This window comes from Eubalaena glacialis, chromosome 18, assembly GCF_028564815.1.
Source record: "Eubalaena glacialis isolate mEubGla1 chromosome 18, mEubGla1.1.hap2.+ XY, whole genome shotgun sequence".
Classification (NCBI taxonomy): domain Eukaryota; kingdom Metazoa; phylum Chordata; class Mammalia; order Artiodactyla; family Balaenidae; genus Eubalaena; species Eubalaena glacialis.
The window spans coordinates 14,229,849-14,253,266 of NC_083733.1; the positions used below are offsets into that span (position 1 = coordinate 14,229,849).

A 23,418-nucleotide genomic window follows, 5' to 3' on the forward strand; every position below is an offset into this window, starting at 1 on the left:
CACAGAACTCTATGCTTGCTAAGTTTAAGGTAATGTACAGTGCCTAGCAGATAGTAAACACAGAAGATGCTGGTTACTTTCATTTTGAGGCAGTGGGGCAGAGTGGTCAGGAGTTTGGTCTGTGAAAGAAGCACATAAATATATAAAGCAAATATTAACAGACATAAAGGGAAGAATTTACAATAATATGATAATAGTAGGGGACTTTAACACCCCACTTATATCAATGAACAAATCATCCAGACAGAAAATCAATAAAGAAACCATGACCTTAAATGACACATGAGACCAGCTGGACTTAATAGATACCTACAGGACATTCCACTCAAAAACAGCAGAATACACATTCTTTTCAAGTGCACATGGAACATTCTCCAGAATAAATCACATGCTAGGCCACAAAACAAGTCTCAACAAATTTAAGAGATAGAAATTATATCAAGCATCTTGCCCAACTGCAACAGTATGAAACTAGAAATCAATCACAGGAAGAAAAATGGGTAAAACACAAACACATGGAGACTAAACAACATGCTACTAAAAATCAATGGGTCAATGAAGAAATCAAAAAGGAAAGCAAAAATACACCAAAATGAATGACAATAAAAAAACAACTTTCCAAAATCTATGGAACACAGCAAAAGCAGTTCTAAAAGGGACATTTACAGCGATACAGTCCTACCTCAAGAAACAAGAAAAATTTCAAGTAAACAACATAACCTACTATCTAAAGGAATTAGAAAAACAACGAAGCCCAAAATCAGCAGAAGGAAGGAAATAATAAATATAAGAGAGGAAGTAAATAAAATAGAGACCAAAAAAAGAAAAAAAACCCAATAGAAAAGATCAGTGAAACCAAGATAAATAAAACTGATAAGCCTTTAGCCAGGCTCATTAAGAGAAAAAGAGACAGAACCCAAATAAACAAAATAAGAAATGAAAGAGGAGAAATTACAACTGATATCACAGAAATACAAACAATCATAAGAGAATATTATGAATGGTCATATGCCAACAAATTGGACAACCTAGAAGAAATGGATAAATTCCCAGAAACATACAATCCTCCAAGACTGAATCAGGAAAAAATAGATAATCTGAACAGACCAATTACTAGTATTGAAATTGAATCAGTAATCAAAAAACGTCTAAGAGAAAAAAAGTCCCAGACTGCCCAGCTTCACAGGGGAATTCTACCAAACATATAAAGAAGAGTTAATACTTATCCTTCTCAAACTAATGCAAAAAATTGAACAGGAGGGAACACTCCCAAAGTCATTCTATGAGTCCATTTCCCTGATACCAAAACCAGACAAAGATACTACCAAAAAAAGAGAAGATTACAGGCCAATATCTCTGATGGATACAGATGCAAAAATCCTCAACAAAATATTAGCAATCCAAATTCAACAATATATAAAAAGGATCATACATCATGATCAAGTGGGATTTATTCCAGGGATGCAGGGCTGGTTCAATATACACAAATCAATCGCTGTAATATGCCACATTAACAAAACAAATGGTAAAAATCATATGATCATCTCTCAACAGATGCAGAAAAAGCATTCAACAAAATTCAATACCCATTCATGATAAAACTCTCAACCAAGTTGGTATAAAGGGGACATATGCCAACATAATAAAGGCCATTTACAATAAATACACAGCTAATATTATACTCAATGGTGAAAAGCTAAAAGCTATTTCTCTAAAATCAGGAAGACAAGGATGCCCACTCTTGACAATTCTATTTAACATAGTATTGGAAGTCCTAGCCACAGCAATCATACAAGAAGAGGAAACAAAAGCATCTAAATTGGAAGGGAAAAAATGAAACTGTCAGTATTTGCAGATGACATGATACTATATAGAGAGAACCATAAAGTCTCCAACAAAAAACTACTAGAGCTAATAAATGAACTCAGTAATGTTGCAGAATATAAGATTAATATGCAGAAACCTGTAGATTTTCTATATTCTAGTAATGAAATCAGAAAGAGAAAGCAAGAAAACAATCCCATTTACAATTGCATTAAAAAGAATAAAATACCTAGGAATAAACTTAACCAAGGAGTTGAAAGACCTGTACTCTGAAAACTATAAGACACTGATGAATGAAATAGAAGATGATACAAATAACTGGAAAGATATCCCGCATTCATGGACTGGAAGAATTAATACTGTTAAAATGTCCATACTACCCAAAACAATCTACAGATTTAATATAATCCCTATCGAAATACCGATGACATTTTTCAAAGAACTAGAACAAGTAAACCTAAAATTTGTATGGGACCACAAAAGACCCCCTAATAGCCAAAGCAATCTTGAGAAAAAAGAACAAAGCTGGAGGTATCACGCTCCCTGACCTCAGACTATACTACAAAGCTACAGTAATCAAAAGAGTGTGGTACTGGTATAAAAGCAGACACATAGATCAACTGAACAGAATAGAGAGTCCAGAAATAAACCCACACACATATGGTCAATTAATCTATGACAAAGGAGGCAAAAATATACAATGGGGGAAAGACAGCCTCTTCAATAAGTGGTGCTGGGAAAACTGGACAGCTACATGTAAAAGAGTGAAATTAAAAGACTTCCTTATACCATGTAAACTGAAAATGAATTAGAGACCTAAAGGTAAGACCTGAAACCATAAAACTCCTAGAAAAGAACATAGGGAGAACACTCTTTGACATAAATCATAGCAATATTTTTTAAATCTGTCTCCTAAGGCAAAAGAAATAAAAGCAAAAAATAAACAAATGGGACCTAATGAAAGTTAAAAGCTTTTGCATAGCAAAGGAAACCATCAACAAAATGAAAAGACAACCTACTGAATGAAGAAAACATTTGCAAATGGCATGACAGATAAGGAGTTAATATCCAAAATATATAAACAACTCATAGAACTCAATATCAAAAAAACCAAACAATCTGATTAAAAATGGGCAGAAGACCTGAACAGACATTTTTCCAAAGAAGACATACAGATGGCTAACAGGCACATGAAAAGATGCTCAGCATCGTTAATTATTAGAGAAATGCAAATCAAAAAATAAAAAAACAATGAGATATCACCTCGCACCTGTCAGAATGGCTATCATCACAAAGCCTACATATTACAAATGTTGGAGAGGATGTAGAGAAAAGGAAACCCTTGTACATTGTTGGTGGGAATATAAATTGAAGCTGCCACTATGGAAAACAGTATGGAGGTTCCTAAGAACCCTAAAAATAGAACTACTGTATGATCCAGCAATTCCACTCCTGGGTTCATAATCCGAAAAAAAGGAAAACACTAATTCGAAAAGATACTTGCACCTCAACGTTCATAGCAGCATTATTTACAATAGCCAAGATATGGAAGCAACCCAAATGTCCATCAATAGATGTATAGATAAAGAAGATGTGATATACACACACACACACACACACACACACACACACACATGATGAAATATTACTCTGCTATAAAAAAGAATGAAATTCTGCCATGTGCAAAAAGTGTATGGACCTAGAGAGCATTATGCTTAGTGAAATAGGTCAGATGGAGAAAGACAAATACTATATGTTATCATCTAAAAGATAAAACAAACAAATGTATACAGCAAAACAGAAACAGACTCATAGATATAGAAAACAAACTAGTGTATACCAATGGGAAGAGAGAAGAGGGAAGGGCAAGATAGGGTTATGAAATTAAGAGATACAAACTACTATGTATAAAAAAGATAAGCAACAAGGATATATTGTATAGCACAGGGGATAATAGTCATTATTTTGTAATAACTTTAAATGGAGTATAATCTATAAAAATATCAAATCACTATGTTGTACACCTAAAAAAAAAAGTTTAGTCTGTGGCATCAGACAGATCCTGTTCTAGCTCTGGCTCAGGTCTCACTAGATAGACATTGAGGTCAAGGACTATGTCTGTTTTGTTCATCGATGCCTGGTACATACGCAGTGCCTGGTACAGAACATGCACTCAATAAGTATTTATTGAGTGAATTAAGGACAAAGCAATTTTCAACCCGAGTGATTTTGCCCACCAGAGGACATCTGACATCTGGACAGAGTTTGGGTTGTCGCAACTAGCATCCGATGGGTAAAAGTCAGGGCTGCTATTAAATATGCTACAATGTACAGGACAAAGAATTATCCAGCCCCAAATGTCAATAGCGCAGAGGTTGAGAAACCCTGCTCTAGAGTGAGGCTAATCAGGGATAGATTTCTAACTACTGACACTAATCATTTGGGCTCGAGTAAGTTATCAAATTTCTCTAAGTCTTAATTTCCTCATATGTAGAATGGGGGACTGATTACAACTGATAATATATATACAAACAAGATAAAGTATGTAATATATATGAAGTGTTTAACAGTGACTGGTGCATATAAAGTGTGACCTGTAAATGTAACCTCTGAGTGTTCTTACTATTAATCTTCATTCACGGTCTCATAACGACGATGAGGCTCCTCAGATGGCATCTTTATGCTCTTGGAACTCACCATCTCAATCTCAGAGTGAGTAATCCCATCAAATTAAGCCCTGCATCCCCACTACATTTACTGTAAGGTCAGACTGTATTTATGTGCTTACCAGAGGCTCAACACTGAAAATGTTATTCAAGAAGAGCATGCTATCTGCCTGAACCAGCTTTCTCTGATTCTCAAAGGTGCGGGACAGAATGGAAAGACGTTGTTGGAGTGAAGGATCAATAATGCACTCCTCAAGAAACCCATCGGTCTCATTCTTTTCCTCTTTGATAAGATCATCACAGACCCTAAAAAAAAGCAAGAAACATGAGATTCATTTTGATACTCCCATGAAGAACATTGTAAAGGGCTCCCCACCAGCCCATCCTCTTGGGAATAGTCTCACCCATGACCTTGGGGTGGTCCTTCCTTGCCCTGAATCTATAATATACCAGCTGAGTGACCTTGTACTTTAACCTCTCAAGAACCTCAGCTCGCTTCCTTCAAGAAGTGCTCCCAGGCTTCCTGTCCTACTCAATGCCCATTTGCTTACTCCTGAGCCCTTATGTATATTTGGACAAATATTTTCTTTTAGGTAATTGTGTTTTCCAGGCTGCTTTTTCAATATTTAACATATACCCTGCCTCTCACACTTTAAGTGCAATTTCATTTCTTTTACACTTGCTTAGCTTGAATTCCTTCCTAGCTGTTATTACCTAGAGAACAGAATCTGGAGCCAGCAAGGCCTAGAGCTTCTTTTGTTTTTGTTTTTTTAATTAATTAATTTATTTTTGGCTGTATTGGGTCTTCATTGCTGGGCGTGGGCTTTCTCTAGTTGCAGCGAGCGGGGGCTACTCTTTGTCACAGTGCGCGGGCTTCTCATTGTGGTGGCATCTCTTGTTCTGGAGCATGGGTTCTAGGTGCACGGGCTTCAGTAGTTGTGGCATGAGGGCTCAGGAGTTGTGGCTCGCGGGCTCTAGAGTGCAGGCTTAGTAGTTGTGGCGCACGGGCTTAGCTGCTCCGCGACATGTGGGATCTTCCCGGACCAGGGCTCAAACCAGTGTCCCCTGCATTGGCAGGTGGATTCTCAACCACTGTGCCACCAGGGAAGTCCCAACGCCTAGGTTTTGGTACTGACTCTACTATCTATTTACTCACTCTGTGACTTCAGGAGTTACTTAAATCCTCTAAGCCTCAGTGCCTTCATCAATAAAATGGAAAGAATAGGAGCTCCTCCATCATAAAGATATGTTGAGAATTAAATGTGATCAAGGACCTGGTGTAGTCCCTGGGACAAAGCAGTTGCTCAATAAATGCCAGTTTTCTCCTTGTATCAACCGCAGGCAATTACCAAGCTGTCAAGCTTATAAAATGCTCAGACTACACCTGGAGACACATCCTTTTTCCTCTCTCTTTCTAGATCTTCATATCCCTTGTGATAAGTCAGAAAAGCAGCCTTCCCGACATTCTACTCATTACTCAGGCTATGCTCACATTAATCCTGGTGTCTGTTACTTCACCTGAACTTTGAAGACTGAATTTCATCTCCTCCCAGGACACATGACCATTTTCCCAGCATTTTACTAGTATTACCAGTGGTGAGAGATAAATTATTTAGTAATGTGAGTACTGACTGAGAGGCTAGGGTCACTGAATTCCAGTCCCAGCCTTAACTATTTTCTAAATGACTTCACACAAACCACATGCTCAGCAATGTCAAATAACTCTTTTTAAAATAACTTTAGTGTTCAGGATCCTTTGGTCACATAGCATAAAGAAGTCAAAGAAATAGGTTCAGTATGTTCTGGTCCCAAGGAAGAAAGCATTCTGTGCTCCCTTTTTATTGCTAGATGGGAAGCAGTGTACAAGGTAACCAGAGCAGCTGTCCTTTTATATTGCTGGGCAGGGCAGGGCAAATTAAAGACAGCTCAGTCCACAGAAAGAAAGGAAACCATGTATTCTTATAAGTGGAATTTATTGATATCTATTCCTTAGGAATAAATTCTCAAAAAAAAATCATGGATGTAAATAAAGAGCAACAAAGAGGTTCATCAAAGTTCTAGCAATAATACTAAAAAAAAGTGGGTAAATTTGATGTAACGGATTGAAGTATTGGTTAAATAAATAATGGGAATCATATACATTACATTTACTTAGGGGGGTTAATGGAAATGGGGTGTGGGGATAAAGTGCTTTATGTGGACCAAGGATGATAATGCTCTATGAATTGAGGAGTATGATTAACTCAGCCCTTACACCAGAAAACAAAAGAGGACAAAACAAAAATTCCCAAATGATGCTCTTCTCCCACGCTGTTGGGACTCTTGAATCAGTGACAGCTGTATAATGCACGGGGTGGGGAACACCAGATGTCATCCTCTTTGCCCTCTGCAGAATTAGAGCCATGGCTGAGAGTCTAAGAAGGGAACGCGCAACACCACCTTAAGCTGGGCTGACTCCAACAGCGACTTCTATACGCCTCAGCCTATTGTTCCACCATCTTGTTGTGCTGATACTCATGGTCTCTTGCACTCAGAGGTGGTTCTGTTTTACAGACGAAGAGACCTCTCATCAGAGAGTGTAATATCACACCAGCCTTCTCTTTCAGTAAAACTATGGATTTAACCCATTTTGCAAATGGTCTGCTAGTCTGAATACCCATCACCTTCAGGCATCAACTACAGTCCAGCTAATGGACTATACTCAATGGGGAACACTTGTGCCTCAAGTACAGTAGCACTGAACCAGTGCTGCCCCTCATCTTGAGTTCCTAGAGACCTGCACCCTGCTCCTTTGCAACACCCCCAAGAGGTGATAACTGGATGCTGAGGAGATTAAAAACTAAGAACCTTGGCCATCATGGCTGGCAGAAATAATCCCATGTCCACACCTGGCAAGGAAAGGATGGAGCCATCCACCTTCAGATGGACTGTGTGACCCTGGACACACAGCAACTCTGTGATGCCTGCTATAAAAGGAGGACTAGAGGTCCCCTTCCTGTTTATCAGGTACCACTCAAGTCTTCAGATTCTTTTATGATTAGGAAAGGGAAGGGCTCCCCAACCACAACTGAGATTAAGTTGGAGCCTGGGTGGCAGGCTCAAAGCTCAAATAAAACTGATTGATTTAGGGCTTCCCTGGTGGCGCAGTGGTTGGGAGTCTGCCTGCCAATGCAGGGGACACGGGTTCAAGCCCTGGTCTGGGAGGATCCCACATGCCGCGGAGCAACTGGGCCCGTGAGCCACAATTACTGAGCCTGCGCGTCTGGAGCTTGTGCTCCGCAACAAGAGAGGCCATGATAGTGAGAGGCCCGTGCACCGCGATGAAGAGTGGCCCCCGCTTGCCACAACTAGAGAAAGCCCTCACACAGAAACGAGGACCCAACACAGCCATAAATAAATAAAATTAAAAAAAAAAAAAAAAAGCTTGCCTTCAATTTAAAAAAAAAAACAAAAAAAAAAACTGATTGATTTAGAGAAACGTCATTTCCAACACTGGAATGTTTTGGAACACATCCATGCTGATCACTTTGTTGGGGGGGCTCCAATGAGGATTCTACAGTTCTTGCACAGAGCAGATCTAGAATTAGAGCAGTTGCTATTGAGACAATGGCCATGACCTTGATGGAGAAATGGGGAGCAGAAATCCTCAAATGCCCATGCCGAGTCTCTGAATATAATAAACTGTGATGAAAATGAGGATGAAAGAATCTTGTAGGATGTTTTATAATCCCTCAGGCCAAGACAGAAGAAGTAAGGAGGAAAGAATTCAGCATCAGTTTTTGAAGAGATTAATTTCTGCAACTCCCAGAAAAATATCAGGAGAGACCTAAAAGATAATTTTTAAAGGTTCTTATATCTGATTCCTAAGGTTTAAAAAAAATGGAAAAAAAATTTAAGCCCAGAACTTCTTCCTAGGGGAAGTAACATGTTCATTGTCAGAGTCTGGAGCCTGAGATTAGTCTGAGGTCCCCAAATCTGGACATGTGTCCTAAGGTTTGTACCAACGTGTTTTGGTAGGCAGAGAGGAAGTCATCCTTCCTAGAATGGAAATTATAAACTGCCAGAAAGGAATAGGGCTCAGTAGGGCTGAAACGCCCCCACTGGGAGAAGAGACATCCAAGTCTTTGCTTAAGAACATCATCAAGATGCTGGAGAACAAGAAACCATGATGGCTGGAATAGGGTCTTGAGGACATCCATAATACTAAAGCAATTAGAATTCTTGAAACCACCATGGAGCAACTTTCAGCCCCTGTAGCTGAATGCCTTGGGATGAGTTTTAAGCCATGTTATAACTGGAAAGCAGTGGGCAGCCTCTTGAGTCTCACTTAAAAATATACACTGAAGTTTTAAAATCTTAGGTCATTTGGGTACTGCAAAGGGAAACTTTAATCTCTCAAAGTATACATGAGCCCATTTAGATCATCTCTGTTCCAAGTTCAGGATGAATGTGGACCTTTCTCTCTACACATTAACTACAGAGGCTGCTGAAGGAAGAGGAGAAAAGGAAGAGGTTGCTCACCATTAGGAGCAGGACAGTCAAACATTAAAAAGATTATTCCAGGGATTACTGCACTGGCCTTGCTGGGGAGCTCAAGAGAGAGTTTATATCATTAGCTAAAGATCTCACTGCTGCTTCTCAGGGATGAGCAAACCTCTGCCCACAAGAAAGCTATCCAAGAACATTCTGCTTTATCTGCCACTGATGTGAGCCTAAGAGACAACCTAAGGGTTTGTGACAGGGAGGAGGAGACGGCCTACACCCACAGCAAAAGCATAGCCACCCACCAAAGGGGCAGCTATCCAAAGACAGGAACCAAAAGTTCAGTAAAGAGCAAACCTCTTTCTTTGCTTTGTTTTGTGAGAGGATGGGCGTTTTGTGGCTAGTTACATCCAGGACAAGAATCCACAGCTAATAATATGAAACTTGTGGCATGCTTGGGAATGTATCAAGAAACAAGAGAGGCATGGGAGAGAAGACACACCTGGTCAAATAAGAGATTAGGCATCTGGCCCTAAGAGAGGGGTAGGGAGAGGGGATGGGACAGAATATTCAATAGACTCTTCACTTAGATCAACCAATCCAGTTTGCAGAAACATGAGTTATGTCGCCGTGTGTCACCCACACACAGCAAGGTATTCTTATTTAGCCATCTGAAGTCACTTTTCAACTTCATTGTTTAAGGGAGGGGCATGATCCAAGATGATAAAATTGGGCTTCCAATTATGGTTATGAAAGTGCTCTTCAATATTGTTCCTTTGCTACAAAAAAATTGCTAGGGGAACTAATAGAAAGAGCAAGAGAGACAGTGAAAGAAAGACAATGCAAGAGAAAAGGAAGAATAAGACTCAAGGATAATATTAGAGATAGAGCCATGAGTGTTGGAGGAGGTGAAGTGGTGGGGGCGAAAGCCCATCCACGTGTGTTCGAAATTATATTCTCTATGCCTTAGCATTTCTGATAGCAACTGGTTTGAATTTTTCCTGAGTTTCACTGTTGAAATTAACTTCCGTAAATACTTTTTGGACATAGGCATGGCATCAATCAAGTGCTATACATTTGGTCAAACACAAAGACATAGTTGAAATTAAAGCTGGCTTTCCCTCTGATAGTATATACTCATTCTCCCCAAAAGATTATGCCCACTGCACAAGTAGGATATTGAAACACTACTTTTACTGCTGTTTCTTTATTTGTACCTGCTCTCCTATCTTATCTTTAAACATGCCTGGACCATTCTGATTGTTGGTACATACGTGTCAGCTGAAGAATCAGGACAGATGAAACCGTGGATGAGTAGTCTCCTCTTGCCTTTTTAAACTACTGGTATCTATACCATGAGGCAAAATGAAGTTTTTAGGCAGGAAAGGCTTTTCTTTTCTCACTTTTTAAAGATGGCACAGTGGCAATCTGGTGATTAAAGCTCATTGTCTGAATGATAAAGCTTCTGGTCCACTGTGTCCTATCACTGTCACAGCTCCTTCTGATTCAATTAGGGACAGCACACTGGGGGATTTCTGCCTGGTTTCCCTAGACCTAAGACTTTTTTATTTTTATCACATACTAACTTGGTTTTAAACAAAGCTTTGAAGTTTCCCAGGGCTAATCTTTAATGAAAATGGAGAGGCAAATAAAAAAGGCTGAAATAAATTCCAATGAAAGCAGCGAAAGAGCTAATTCAGGGAGGATGGAAGAAGATAAAATTGCAAATGGAATTAAAGGAATCAAGGATAGATTCAGTAAAAAGAAATATTCAAAATTTAACAGTGATGAGATTAATTAAAATAGTTTGGTTTTCCATTTTATTAATTTTCTCCACTGCCTGAAGTATCATTTTAAAAAGCAGTAGATTAAAGATACCAACAAGAAATCACTATTAAATTATATGGTTAGCAGGGATTGAGAATGCTACTAAAACTGAAAACATAAAAGCCATTATATCTAAGCCCTCTTTTTCCCCATTCTTCATATTTTCTGAAAGTACCTTTTCACTGAAGAAAAAAAAAAAAAGGCCACATTGATCCCAATCCAAAAGAGATTATTTTTAGAAACCCTATGAAAAGTGATCGATCTAGTTAGGGTTATGAAAAGAAATAAAGACATGTAGATTAGTTTTGAGAGAATAGTGAAGAATGATGTATTTGGTCTTTAAAATCCAGGAGTTTAGCTACTGATAAACTATAACTGGGATAAGATTAACTGAGGATGGACAATGTTGTGTTCCACATAGCTCAGCTCCAGTTCTTTAAATGAAAAAGGGAGCATTGTACACTGGACCCAAGTTATAATAAATTTGACACTGAGTGAGTTAGAAACTTACCACAAAAGTCACAGAATTTTCATAACTAAGTTTCATGTTCCCCCAAATTATATAGATAGCGTAGAGATAGTGATTTTTCTTACAAACCTATACTTTTCTCGGTCTTCCTCTTCCTGGGTAGCAAATATCTTCCACTGGAAATGGGCAATGATGTTACTGCGGTTGTGAATAGTTAGAGTTCGCTGATTGGCCAGAGATAGGTAAGTTTTCTCAAGGATCAACGAATTCTTGTCCAGCCTTATATTCATGTCCATGGCAGCTCCATACAGAGATATAAACACTTCTTCACCTAGAAATTAACAAAATATAAATACACTTTGAGATTTATTCTAGAACTATGCTACTAGGCTATTTTTCCCCCAAGGTGACACTAGGGAATATAAGCATTAGACATTTCATACTTCCCCCCCACACACACCCATCAGTCAGAGATCAGACATGATCAGAAACCTGAAATGTTATGTTTGGTACAGTTATAGAGAAAAACTATCTTGCTTGGTTATTGTAAAAAATACATAAAATATGAATTGTCGTGGTGAGTGCTACCAGTCTTTTTCTTCTTTGTAGTAGTTTAAAATCCGACAACCTGACCATGAGGGCACCTGAGTTGTAGAATTATAACCATTAGCCTCATCTTTATTGTAAGCATGAGCTGGATTTCTTAAATTAACTGCACCCAGTACATCTGGGAAGAGCTGCTCAGCATGAGAGGATCTAAGTCCAAACAAAGGGGATCAGGAAGGAAGCATTAATAACTTCATTAACAGAAAACCGAATATTTAAAAGGAACCACATCCCTAGGGAGGGCGGGAGGGAGATGCTAGAGGGAGGGGATATAGGGATATATGCATAGATACAGCTGATTCACTTTGTTATACAGCAGAAACTAACAAAACATTGTAAAGCAATTATACTCCAATAAAGATGTTAAAAATAATAATAAATGACAGTTTGAACTCAAAGGAAAAAAAAAGGGAACCACATCTCTAAACAACAGCAATTAAAACAAAACAACACTATCTCTGGATAGTGGTTACATAGAAAGAAAAACATAGAAAGACAAAAGTTATGTTTAAATTTTTAAATTTTTTAATGTTAAGAACACCTTTATTCAGCATAGTAATTTAAGTCCTTGACTTCATTCAGGATGCACCAATTGCCTTGACTCTAGGTATATAAATGAGGCCCCTGGGACTTCCAAGAAGACACAAAGCTACAAACTATATTCTATCTGATCTCTGCAATGTCACAGCAGGTGCCTCAGTCTGACGTCAGAGTAGAAAAAGGAAATACTTAAATATCATCAATGTTCTGTTGATCTGTGCTGCTACCATTTTAATCAGAACCAGAAAGCCTAATCACTTGGACTTTATTTTTTAGCAAATATTTCTCCTATATTCATGACTATATGAACTGAGCACCACTTAGTAAATTGATAACTCTTTATATAGTACAAATGTTTTCTAGGCCCAATCACTTTGAACACAGCAAAATCTTCCCCAAAGTTTAAATAAAAAGTAAGTATCTAGGGGACTTCCCTGGTGGCGCAGTGGTTAAGAATCCACCTGCCAATGCAGAGGACACGGGTTCAAGCCCTGGTCTGGGAAGATCCCTCATGCCACGGAGCAACTAAGCCCGTGCACCACAACTACTGAGCCTGAGCTCTAGAGCCTGCGAGCCACAACTACTGAGCCCATGTGCCACAACTACTGAAGCACGTGTGCCTAGAGCCTGTGCTCCACAACAAGAGAAGCCACCGCAATGAGAAGCCTGCACACCACAATGAAGAGTAGCCCCCATTTGCCGCAACTAGAGAAAGCCCGTGCCCAGCAACGAAAACCCAATGCAGCCAATAAATAAATAAATAAATAAATAAATAAATAAATAAATAAATATATTTTAAAAGTAAGTAGGCATTTTAAATTTTTATTAAAAAATATGTACATGAAGTAAAAACTTTAAGTACTATAAGAGCATATACCATGAAAAGAAAACATCTTCCTCTCCTTCACTCAATCCGAGGGCTTCTTTTTAGAGGTAAGAATTGTTAATATTTTCATGTACTTCCTTCCCAAATAAAGGTATGCACTCTTGTCAACTTTTAAGCTTTTTGATGAGTTAAATTTAACAGTCTGATGAGTGAAAACTTGCTGCTTTAATTTGCATATTCTTAATTATAGATGATGTTAAACATTTTTTCATGTATTAATTAATTTTATACACACACACACGTGTGTGTGTTATATCGTTCTTTGATCATTCATCAAAGAAGCTATTATTCTTGTGGGGTCAAGAGAGATAGAAATCAAAGCCCTAAGCCTACCAAAGGGGGAGGTTAAGGCAAAAAAAGGGATGTCCCCACAATAAGCTGATCCTCAAAGGACTGTGCCCTCAAAATGAGGGTAAATGGGAAGTAGACTAGCCCTAGTTCAGAGTTAAATATTATGCTGGCATTACCTAAGTCTTTCAGAGAACTTTGAGCCTTGAATTTGGTGGTCATGGACTAGTTTTGCCTTCAGAAACCTGGAAGAAGGAACCCACTTCTCTTTGGAGTAAGGTACCTGCATCCAAAGTTTCAAATTGTTCAACATTTTTTTTAAAAAGCCAAACATAACCAGGCATGCAAAGAAACAAAACTCCATATGTTAGAACCTGCATATACAAGCAAAACAGAAGCAGACCCACAAAGAATCTGATACTAGAAACCAACTATGCTTAGTAGTTTAAAGAAACAAAGGATGCACTTGAAGCTCTATCCAAGGAATAGGAAATTTTAAAAAGATCTAGAAAATCTGAAAAAGAGCTACACTCTAGGCTCTAATAGAAATAAAACAAAACAACCTAAATTTTTGAAAACTCTAAGAATATACTCAATAAGATAATGTTATCAATTTTCTGAAAAAATAGTGAAATGGTTCAGAAAATAAAAAAGGCAATATGAAGAATTAAAAATAAATGGAAATGCAAAATGAATGGGTAAAAGATGAGGCAGATTAAGTGAGAAGGTGTAGAAGTGTTTAATTGAAAGCTCAGAAGAAAAGGAAAGAAATAATGAAGCAAAGACAATATTTCAAGAGATGATGGTTAAGAGTTTTCCAGGATTGATTAAAGACATCAGTTTACAATTCAAAAAGTGCAATGAACATCAACTGGGATAAATTAAAAGAAATTCATACATAAATATATTGCAGTGAAACTAAAGAAAATCAAAGACAAAGAGAAAATACTAAAAGCAGTCAGAGGGAAAAAGATTATCTTCAGAGGACCCATGGTTAGCATTACACCTAACTTTTCAACTGAAATAATGGAAACTAAAAAAACAATAGGATGGCTTCTTCAATATGATGAAGGGGAAAACAATGCCAACAAAGAATTCTACAGTTTTTCAGCATTTTTTGGTCTACAAATGTCTTTGTTTTGTCTTCACTTTTAAAGGATATTTTCAATGGGTAAAGGATTCTGAATTAGCCTTTTTTCTTTTCAGCACTTGCATAATGCCATTTTATTATCATCTGGCTTCCATAATTTCAGCTGAAAAGTTTGCGATCAGTATTATTAGTGTTCCTTTTAAGGTAATGTGTCTTTCTTTCTGTAGCTACTTTTATGATATTCCCTTTGCTTTGGTTTTCAGTAGTATTTGTATCACTAAGGGTTTGCTGAGCTTTGTTTAATTAAATGGATTTGTTAATTAATGGATTTGTTAATCCATTAAACCATGGATTAATGTCATTCATCATTTTTGGAAAATTCTCAGCCATTATCTCTTAAATATCTTTTTACCCCATTCTTTACCCTATTTCTAAGACTCAAATTACATGTATGCTGACCTTTTGACTGTGTCCCACATGGCTTTTTCTGTTTTGTTTCTCCCTACCGCATCTCACCCTCATTCTTCTTTGTTTCTCTCTGTGCTTCAGTTTGGGTATTTCCTGTTGATATGTCTTCAGGTTCACTAATCCTGTCTTCTGCTCTATCTGTTCTACTGGTAAACTAACACGATTATTTTTTAATTTCCAATACTGTATTTTCAGTATAACATTGTTATCAAAACCTGACAAAGATAAAACAAATAGGCCAAGATATAGGCTGATTACACTTACAGATATTAATGTAAAATCCTAAATAAAAAATTAGCAATCATAATTCATGAGCACATTAAAGAGACTTCACAATCAAGTGGACATTATTTCAGGAATGTGAAGATGGCTCACTATTAGAAACCCTATTGATATAGAATATATCTAAGAAGAAAAATTATATGATCCTCTCCATTGATGCTGAAAAGGAATTTGACAAAATTCAAAATATATTTTTTATTTAAAAACTCAATAAAATAGGAACTGAAAGAATTAAAACATAGTATAAGTAATTAAGACAGTATAAAGAGACAGATCAATGGAATAGAATAAAAAGTCAAAAAAGACCCAAATACACATTGCAATTCATTATATTATAAAGGCAGCATCTTGAATCATTGGTGTATTGACAAACTTTGTTTTTTAAAAAAGTGCTATTGGAACAACTTGGTAACCATACAGAACAACATACCTCACATTTAACATCAGATAAAGCCAAGTGAATAAAATATTTAAATGTTCAATATGAAACTGCAAAAGTAGAAGAGTACACAGAAAAACTTCTTCATTGTTTTCAGGGGAAAGTTTTCTAACTGTGGCTCAAAATCCAGATCCCTCCTAAAAAATTAAGAAATTTGATTACATAAAAATGAAAAAAGAAATTCTGCATGGCACAAAAAGTCATAAGCAAAAACAAAAGAAAACTAGGTAAAATACTTAATTCATATCTTAGACAAGGAGACTAAATCACCCATTACATAAATAGCTCTTAGAAATCAGTAAGACAATCCAATAGAAGAATGGGATAGAGTTGCAAAAAAAGAAATATAAAGGCCCCCTATATGTATTAAAAGATGCTCAATTTGAGCATCAACTCATGATAAAAGAAATACAACTAAAGATGTATTTATATACCATTTCCCCCCATCAGACTGTAAAACAAAAGTTTTAGATCATAATTTATAGTCAAGACTGTGGGGAGAAGGCACTCTTATATACCCTGTGGGAATGCAAAATGGTACTATTCTTCCCCAGTCCATGGAGTGAATTTGGTGGCACAGATCAAAATATCTATCAAAATTATAAAACTATCCTATGGCCCACTTCTAGGAATTTATCCTGTAGATAAGTCAGAACAAGATGAAGGGTATTCATTACAGCATTGTTCTTAATAACAATAGAGTGGAAAAGGCCAGAGCACTCGTCAAGAGAAGGCTGGTTACATAATCTGTGCTACACCTAAAAGCAGAATACTGTGCAGGTATAAAAAAGTACCCAGTAAATGGAAAGATCCCCAATATATATGATTAAGTGTAAAAAGCAAGGTTTAGAACAATTTACATAGTATGTTATTTTTGTGTAAGGTGAGAAAGTAAGAATATGCATTCATGTTTGCATCTATTTGTATAAAAGCACTGGAAAGATATACAAGAAAGCAATAAAATGAAAGAAGGGTCAGGTGAATGAGGTAGGATGGAAATAGCACCTTTCAATATATACCTTTAAAATATTGCTTTAATTTTTGACCATATGATTACATTACTCATCTAAAACTTTAATGTTAAAAGGACTACAGGGTATCCAGAAAACATGTAAAGGTGCTAGATAGCACTAGTAATGAGAGAAATGAAATAAATAAAAATAGAATAAAATACCATTTCATAACCATCAGATTAACCAATATCAAAGCGTTTGACAATGCTGTTTTGGCAGTATATTGGCAAGCACATAGAAAAACAAGAATTTTCATATACTACTGATGGAAATACAGATTGGTACAACCACTTGACCAATCAATTTAGTATCCAGTAAAACTCAAGATACATTTGCCTTATAACTCAGCAATTTCACTTCTAGCTATTTATCCCTAAGGACAATCTCACACAGCTACACAGGACATATACAAAGACACTCATTGCAGCATTGTTTGTAATTGCAAAAAACTAGGAACATCCTAATATTTAATAGGAGAATAGATAAATTACAGTATTTTCACATGCTGGAGCATGTCGCATTAGTTAAAATGAATCACAGCTATATATCCACGTGTTAAAATCCTTAAAACATAATGTTGAATGCAAAAGTCAAGATGGGAAATGGTATATACAGTATAATACCATTTATGTGAAGTTTAAAACTACTCAAGACAATGGCATGTATTGTTTATGGATAAGTAAATATGTAGGAGTGGCATTAAAATGCACCCAATACAGCTCCCCTGAGGATTAAGACATGGGAGTTAAATCAGGGAAGAATAACAAAGCGACTCCAAATCTATAATCAATTTAGTTATCCATAAAATAAAACATCTGAAAGAAATGTATATAGCAAAATGTTGAGATGTGTTAAAATACAATGGTTGTTGATTACCTTATTTCTGTGCTTTTGCAAGTATTTGAAATATTTCATTGTTTAAAAAACTAATCAAGGAATTGGATTCAAGGGTTTACTTATTTCATACAAATCTAGGGGTCAGAGAGACTAATGTCATCAATTTGAGTTGCTCACTGCAAAACGTTCCTTCCCAGAAATATAACAAGAGCCACTGTCTTCTTTTCAAGAAGCATTTAATATTGATTTTTTCACTACTATCTTCCAAAAGTCATCAGGTCACAAAGTGAAGGAAGCAATAACTCTTGTCTTCCCCCATAGCTGTTGAAGAACTTGCTTTTCACACCCACTTTCATGAAGACAACCTTAAATAGGGTCCCTCTCCCCCGCTACTTAGACTGATAGGATGGAAAGGGTATTATGCCTGCGAGAATGGATGAAGTTGCTGTGCCTGATCATTAGTATTTTTTGTGCCCTTGAAGTGCCAGTTACCACTATAGTTTCTTTTCAGTTTCTGAGGTTGAATCCTGCAGTCCCCGTAGATGAGGTTAGCCACAGTCATTTATTATGTTTTAGTAAAGACACATTTTGCGGAAGGTCTCATTACTGCTTGCCAATTTTGCTACTATCAGTCAAGCAAAAACAAATATGAACAAAACTAATTTTACCCAAAAAATGTGAAGCTAGCTATATACACAATACATTTCATACTGTGGTTTCAGTTATTTTCAGACAACGGAGGACACAGTAAATAAAATATATGAGTAGAGCCATAGATTCTCTAGGGAACTAGCAAGTTGATGGAAAGAGTGTTTCTCATCTCCTGGTCACAGCAGGGTCAAATTCACCACTCAAGTGAATTGCTGAATCAAACTTCTTTGGAACTGCTCCTTCTCTAAAGCGTTCAGGAAACAAATTAAGCAGCTTGACTGGGCTTCGCCAGCACACCAGTGGCAATGCCAAAATCGGTATTCTTAATCTGCACAGAAAGCAGTTTAGGATTATAGAAAGCATGCTGGCCTCAGAGGGGGCCAAAGACCTGTACTTCAGTGTATAGTCATTTAAGCCTCTGGGCCTCAGTTTACTCACCTCTAAAATGAAGGGAGTTACAGAGACGGGCTCTAATGTCCCTTTAAGTACTAACACCTAATAACTTGAGAGTCTTCACTTGTTATGTAATTTTCGAAAACATTCCACCTCCCTAAACAATCTCTGACCATCAGTATATCCTAACTTCTGCCATTCCCTATCCTAAACTGTTAAATACGAGACAAAGAAAAGAAAACTAGGTCAAGGAATATTTGCATTGGCTCTAAAGCCATTTTAAAAACATTTGGGTCTTTTACGACAACTATGTTTTGCTAGATTTTGTAATTATAATGGCACATGTTTATAATTCATTATAATAATCGCACAATTGACACAAAGTTCATACAGGTAAATTTGCATGGGTATATTCAGATACATATTATTTAACAGTTTCAACTGCAAGATATCATATCACGCTCAATTACTATATTATATTTTGGTACTTGTTTATTAGCCTTTAGGAGGAAAAAAAGAATTTCTTCACGGTTTATTAGAGTAAAATATATAATTAACCATAAAGCTGCTCTGTGAAGTACTAATATTATGATTGCTTGTATATTTAATAATAATACATCATCACACCTTTGGGGAAAAGAGCCTATTTGCCAACTTCTGATCCCTGAATTGAAATATTTCCCCTTCAGTAAGAGACCTAATACTTTAAAAAAAATACTGAATAAGTGCATTAGCTCTATTTCCTAATTATACCAGTAGTTAATGTCACCTCTAAGTGACAGCAACTTCACCTGGTATTAAAGAAAAAACACTGCTATGCTCCTACTTCTAGTTCTCATTCAAGTAACCAAAATTTCAGTAAGAATGTCTTTTTTTAAAGCCTATTCTAAATACTAATATTTCCTTGAACTCTTAGATTATATAAAGTTTCTCAATACCCGGTTGAAAAGTGTAAAACTTAAGCAACTAACCATTTATTTGTCTCCTAATAGTCAATATTTTCACCTCTCAGTTTTAATGAAATGATAGAACTAATTTACTCATTGTTCTGATTTTGTTTTAGTTTGGTTTTTGTTTTGTTTCATTGTTAGCAACATAGCCTTGAGAAATTGTATTCTCAATCTCTTCTGGACGGATTAGTTTGTAAAAGGTACCAAGTTACTTCAGCTCTTTCTCTGAAAGTTTTAGACTATAATAAAAAGGTAACTAAATCATTCCTGGGGTAAAATCAATTGCTTGAATAAGCTTGATTTTACTATAGAAGAGCATACACAGGAGGAAAGGAGGGGAGAGTTCTGGTTTAGGAAAATGCTAATGAGTAAGGTATCAGATATTGGTGAAATTTAGACTTGACCTCCTTAATTACTAGAGCACTGGATCAAACTCTGGTTGTCAAGAAAGCAAAATCTCCCAGCTGCATTTAATCAAGAATATATCCAGTGGAGGACCAGCAATGGAAGGGCATAAACACAACTGTTAGAAAGGTGATTGAGTACTTCCTGCTGAGGAGTATCAATGTTCCTCCTTCTGGAACATTGAAGAAGTATAAAGAAAAACCGATGCTAAATTTCCCTCCTCAAATCAATTCATACTTCAAACAGCTGCAGAAAGTTCGGTGAGACGCTTATTTAGTGAAATGAGAAGCCAATGGTCAAGGCTGCTTGGAAAAGCTCTGTGATTAACTGTGTTTAGGTAGTCATTACTGTTTTTCACTAATGAAAGGTTATAGGTCCTGGTCACTGATAAGGCACAATAAAGATGAAAGCATATCCTTATCAGCAGTTCATTTCATGTAAGGAAAATTGCTGCAAGACAGTTTACCTCTGTCTGCAATCTTTAGAAAATGACTTTATTCATAAATCAAATTTGACACCAGCACCTCAGGGTATGGAAATCAACTTTTCCATGCATTATTAAATTTTAATACACAAATACTCATTTCCTTTAGCACAGGACTATAAATGTAAGTATGGGTGTCAATCCAAATATTTCCATAAAAGTAAAATCCAGATTGAGGGCCACTGGGAGAACGTAGCTGCATTTCAAAGTCAACAGATTAAGGGAGTAAAAATGCACATGTAGTAATACAAGAGATTAGGGAGATGATCCACTATATAGGAACAAGCACTACACGTGAGTTGAGAGTCTGAGTGTGGGGTTTTTTTTGTTTTTTTTTTTAATTTATATTTTTGGCTACGTTGGGTCTTCGTTGCTGTGCACGGGCTTTCTCTAGTTGTAGCAAGCAGGGGCTACTCTTCGTTGTGGTGCACAGGCTTCTCATTGCAGTGGCTTCTCTTGTTGCACAGCACGGGCTCTAGGTGTGCGGGCTTCAGTAGTTGTGGCACGCCAGCTCTAGAGCGCAGGCTCAGTAGTTGTGGCGCACAGGCTTAGCTGCTCCACGGCATGTGGGATCTTCCTGGACCAGGGATCAAACCCGTATCCCCTGCATTGGCAGGCAGATTCTTAACCACTGCGCCACCAGGGAAGTCCCTGAGTATGGGTTCTAACTGTGCTTCTGACTAGTTATATGAGTCATGGGCAAGTCACTTAATTTCTTAGGGCTTCAGTTTTGCACATGCAAACAAATCTAAGGACTAGATTATCACTGAAGTCTTCTCTCAAGTTTTGATTCTATTGATCCATGGGCAATCTAAGCCTGTTGGTCTCAAAACTCAACCAAGTAAAATATTTTGACATTATACCCCCAACATATATAAGCTTGTTTGTTTATAAATTATACCCATATACTAGAATAGTCACATGTCAATTGTATTAAAAATACAACCCAAAATATTAAAAAAGGATGAGATAATAAACAGTATTTTAAAGATAATTTATTTGATATATTTACCAATTTACCAACAATTAATTATTTTAGTGAGAGCTAAAACATTGACTAAGCTTCATTCTTTTTTAAACTCCTGGTTTAAAATGTTGTGATATAGTCATCTGAAAAAGGTAATTCTAAGGCCACAAATTTTTCCAATACTTCATTTTAGGGGCTGACATAAACAAAAAATGATACCTCACAAAGACATGGAGATCCAGATGGAAGAAATATATCACTGACTGAGTTTATTAACACTCATTTTTTTTCACTTTCATCCACTAGTAACACTAATAACACAAAGGGCTTTGTTGAAATTCAGCTAATAATTTTCCCATAAAGGTAACAGTTACTTCACAGTCAAAAAGAAAATTCAAACTCAAATATATCAGAAATTGCATTCAACATAAAAGGACTGAAGAGTACTATTAAAAGACAAAGATTCTCAGACTGGATTAAAAAACAACCTGGTGATACTTCCAAGTGTCACACTTTAAATATGAGGACACCGAAAAGTTGAAAGAAAAAGGATGAATAGAATATACTACGTACACACTAATCAAAAGAAAGCTGCTGTACTAAACAAATATCAGATCAAGCAGTCTTTAATGTCAGAAATCTTATAAATGATTGAGAATCATTTCATAATGATAAAATAGTTAATTCAACAGTAAGTTATAACAAACCTAAATGTATACACACCAAGCACCATAGCCTCAAAACATATAAAATGAAAACTGATATCACCAAAAAAGAGAAATACAAAATTCACAATCATAGTTGTGGATTTTAATGACATCTTCCAATAACTAATAAAATAAGAAGAAAAACATTAGTAGAGATACAGACTGAACAATATGATTATTAACAAACTTGACCTAATTGATACTTGAGGAACTTGTACTCTTTTCAAGTACACAGGGCTCATTTACCAAAATGGAACACATTCTGGGCCATAATGTAAGTCTCAACTATTTTCAAAGATAGAAATCATACAGAATTTGTTTTCTGTCACTAGTGGAACTCAACTGGAAATCAATAACAAAAAGAAAACTAGAAAAATTCCCAAATGTTTAAATACTAAGCAACACACTGCTAAGTAGCCCATGGATCAAAGAAGAAGTAAAAATAGAAATTCTAAAATACTGTCAATTATGTGTTAATGTAAATGAAACATATAAAAACATATGGGCTGAAGATATAGTCAGGTTTGGAGGAAAATTTATTGACTTAAATGCATATATTAGAAAAGAAGAAAGGTTAAAAATCAGTGCTCTAGGCATCTCTCCTAAGGTTTAGAAAAAGTACAACAAATTAAACCTACAGAAAGTAGAAGGAATGAAATAATAAAGAGTAGAAATCAATGATACTGAAAAGAAATGAACAATAGAGAAAATCATCAAAAGTTGGTTCTCTGAATAAAGCCCTAACAATACAGATCAAGAAATAAAAAGATACAAATTACCAATATCAATAATGAAAGAGGAGATATCACTATAGGTCCTATAGATATTACACAGATTATAGTTATTATAAACAATTTTATGCCAGCAAATTTAAAATTTTAGATTAAATGGGAAAATTCTTTGAAAAAGTTTACCAAAAATTACATAAGAAAAAATAGAAACATCTTAGATCTATATCTACTAAAGAAACTGAATCAATTTTTAAAAGGCTCTAGACCCAAATGGCTTGAACAATGAATTTTTCAATCATTTAAGGAAGAAATAACATGAATCTTAAAAAAAATTTTTCCAGAGAGAGTTTTAAAACAGAATAATTCTCAACTTGTTTTATGAGACCAATTTGTTTTTTCAGACCAAAGACAAA

The 23,418-nt window shown here is 36.3% G+C and overlaps 1 protein-coding gene across 1 annotated transcript in view; it reads right to left on the reverse strand.

Annotated features, from left to right (window-relative positions):
* Window positions 1-23,418, reverse strand: part of HYDIN (HYDIN axonemal central pair apparatus protein) — a 389,934-nt gene that overhangs the window by 280,952 nt on the left and 85,564 nt on the right. Inside the window, exons 8-9 of the mRNA XM_061172597.1 lie at window positions 11,398-11,599; window positions 4,613-4,796 (exon numbers count right to left, since the gene is read on the reverse strand). Coding sequence (XP_061028580.1) covers window positions 4,613-4,796; window positions 11,398-11,599 — 386 coding nt within the window. The remainder of the gene's footprint in view (window positions 1-4,612; window positions 4,797-11,397; window positions 11,600-23,418) is intronic.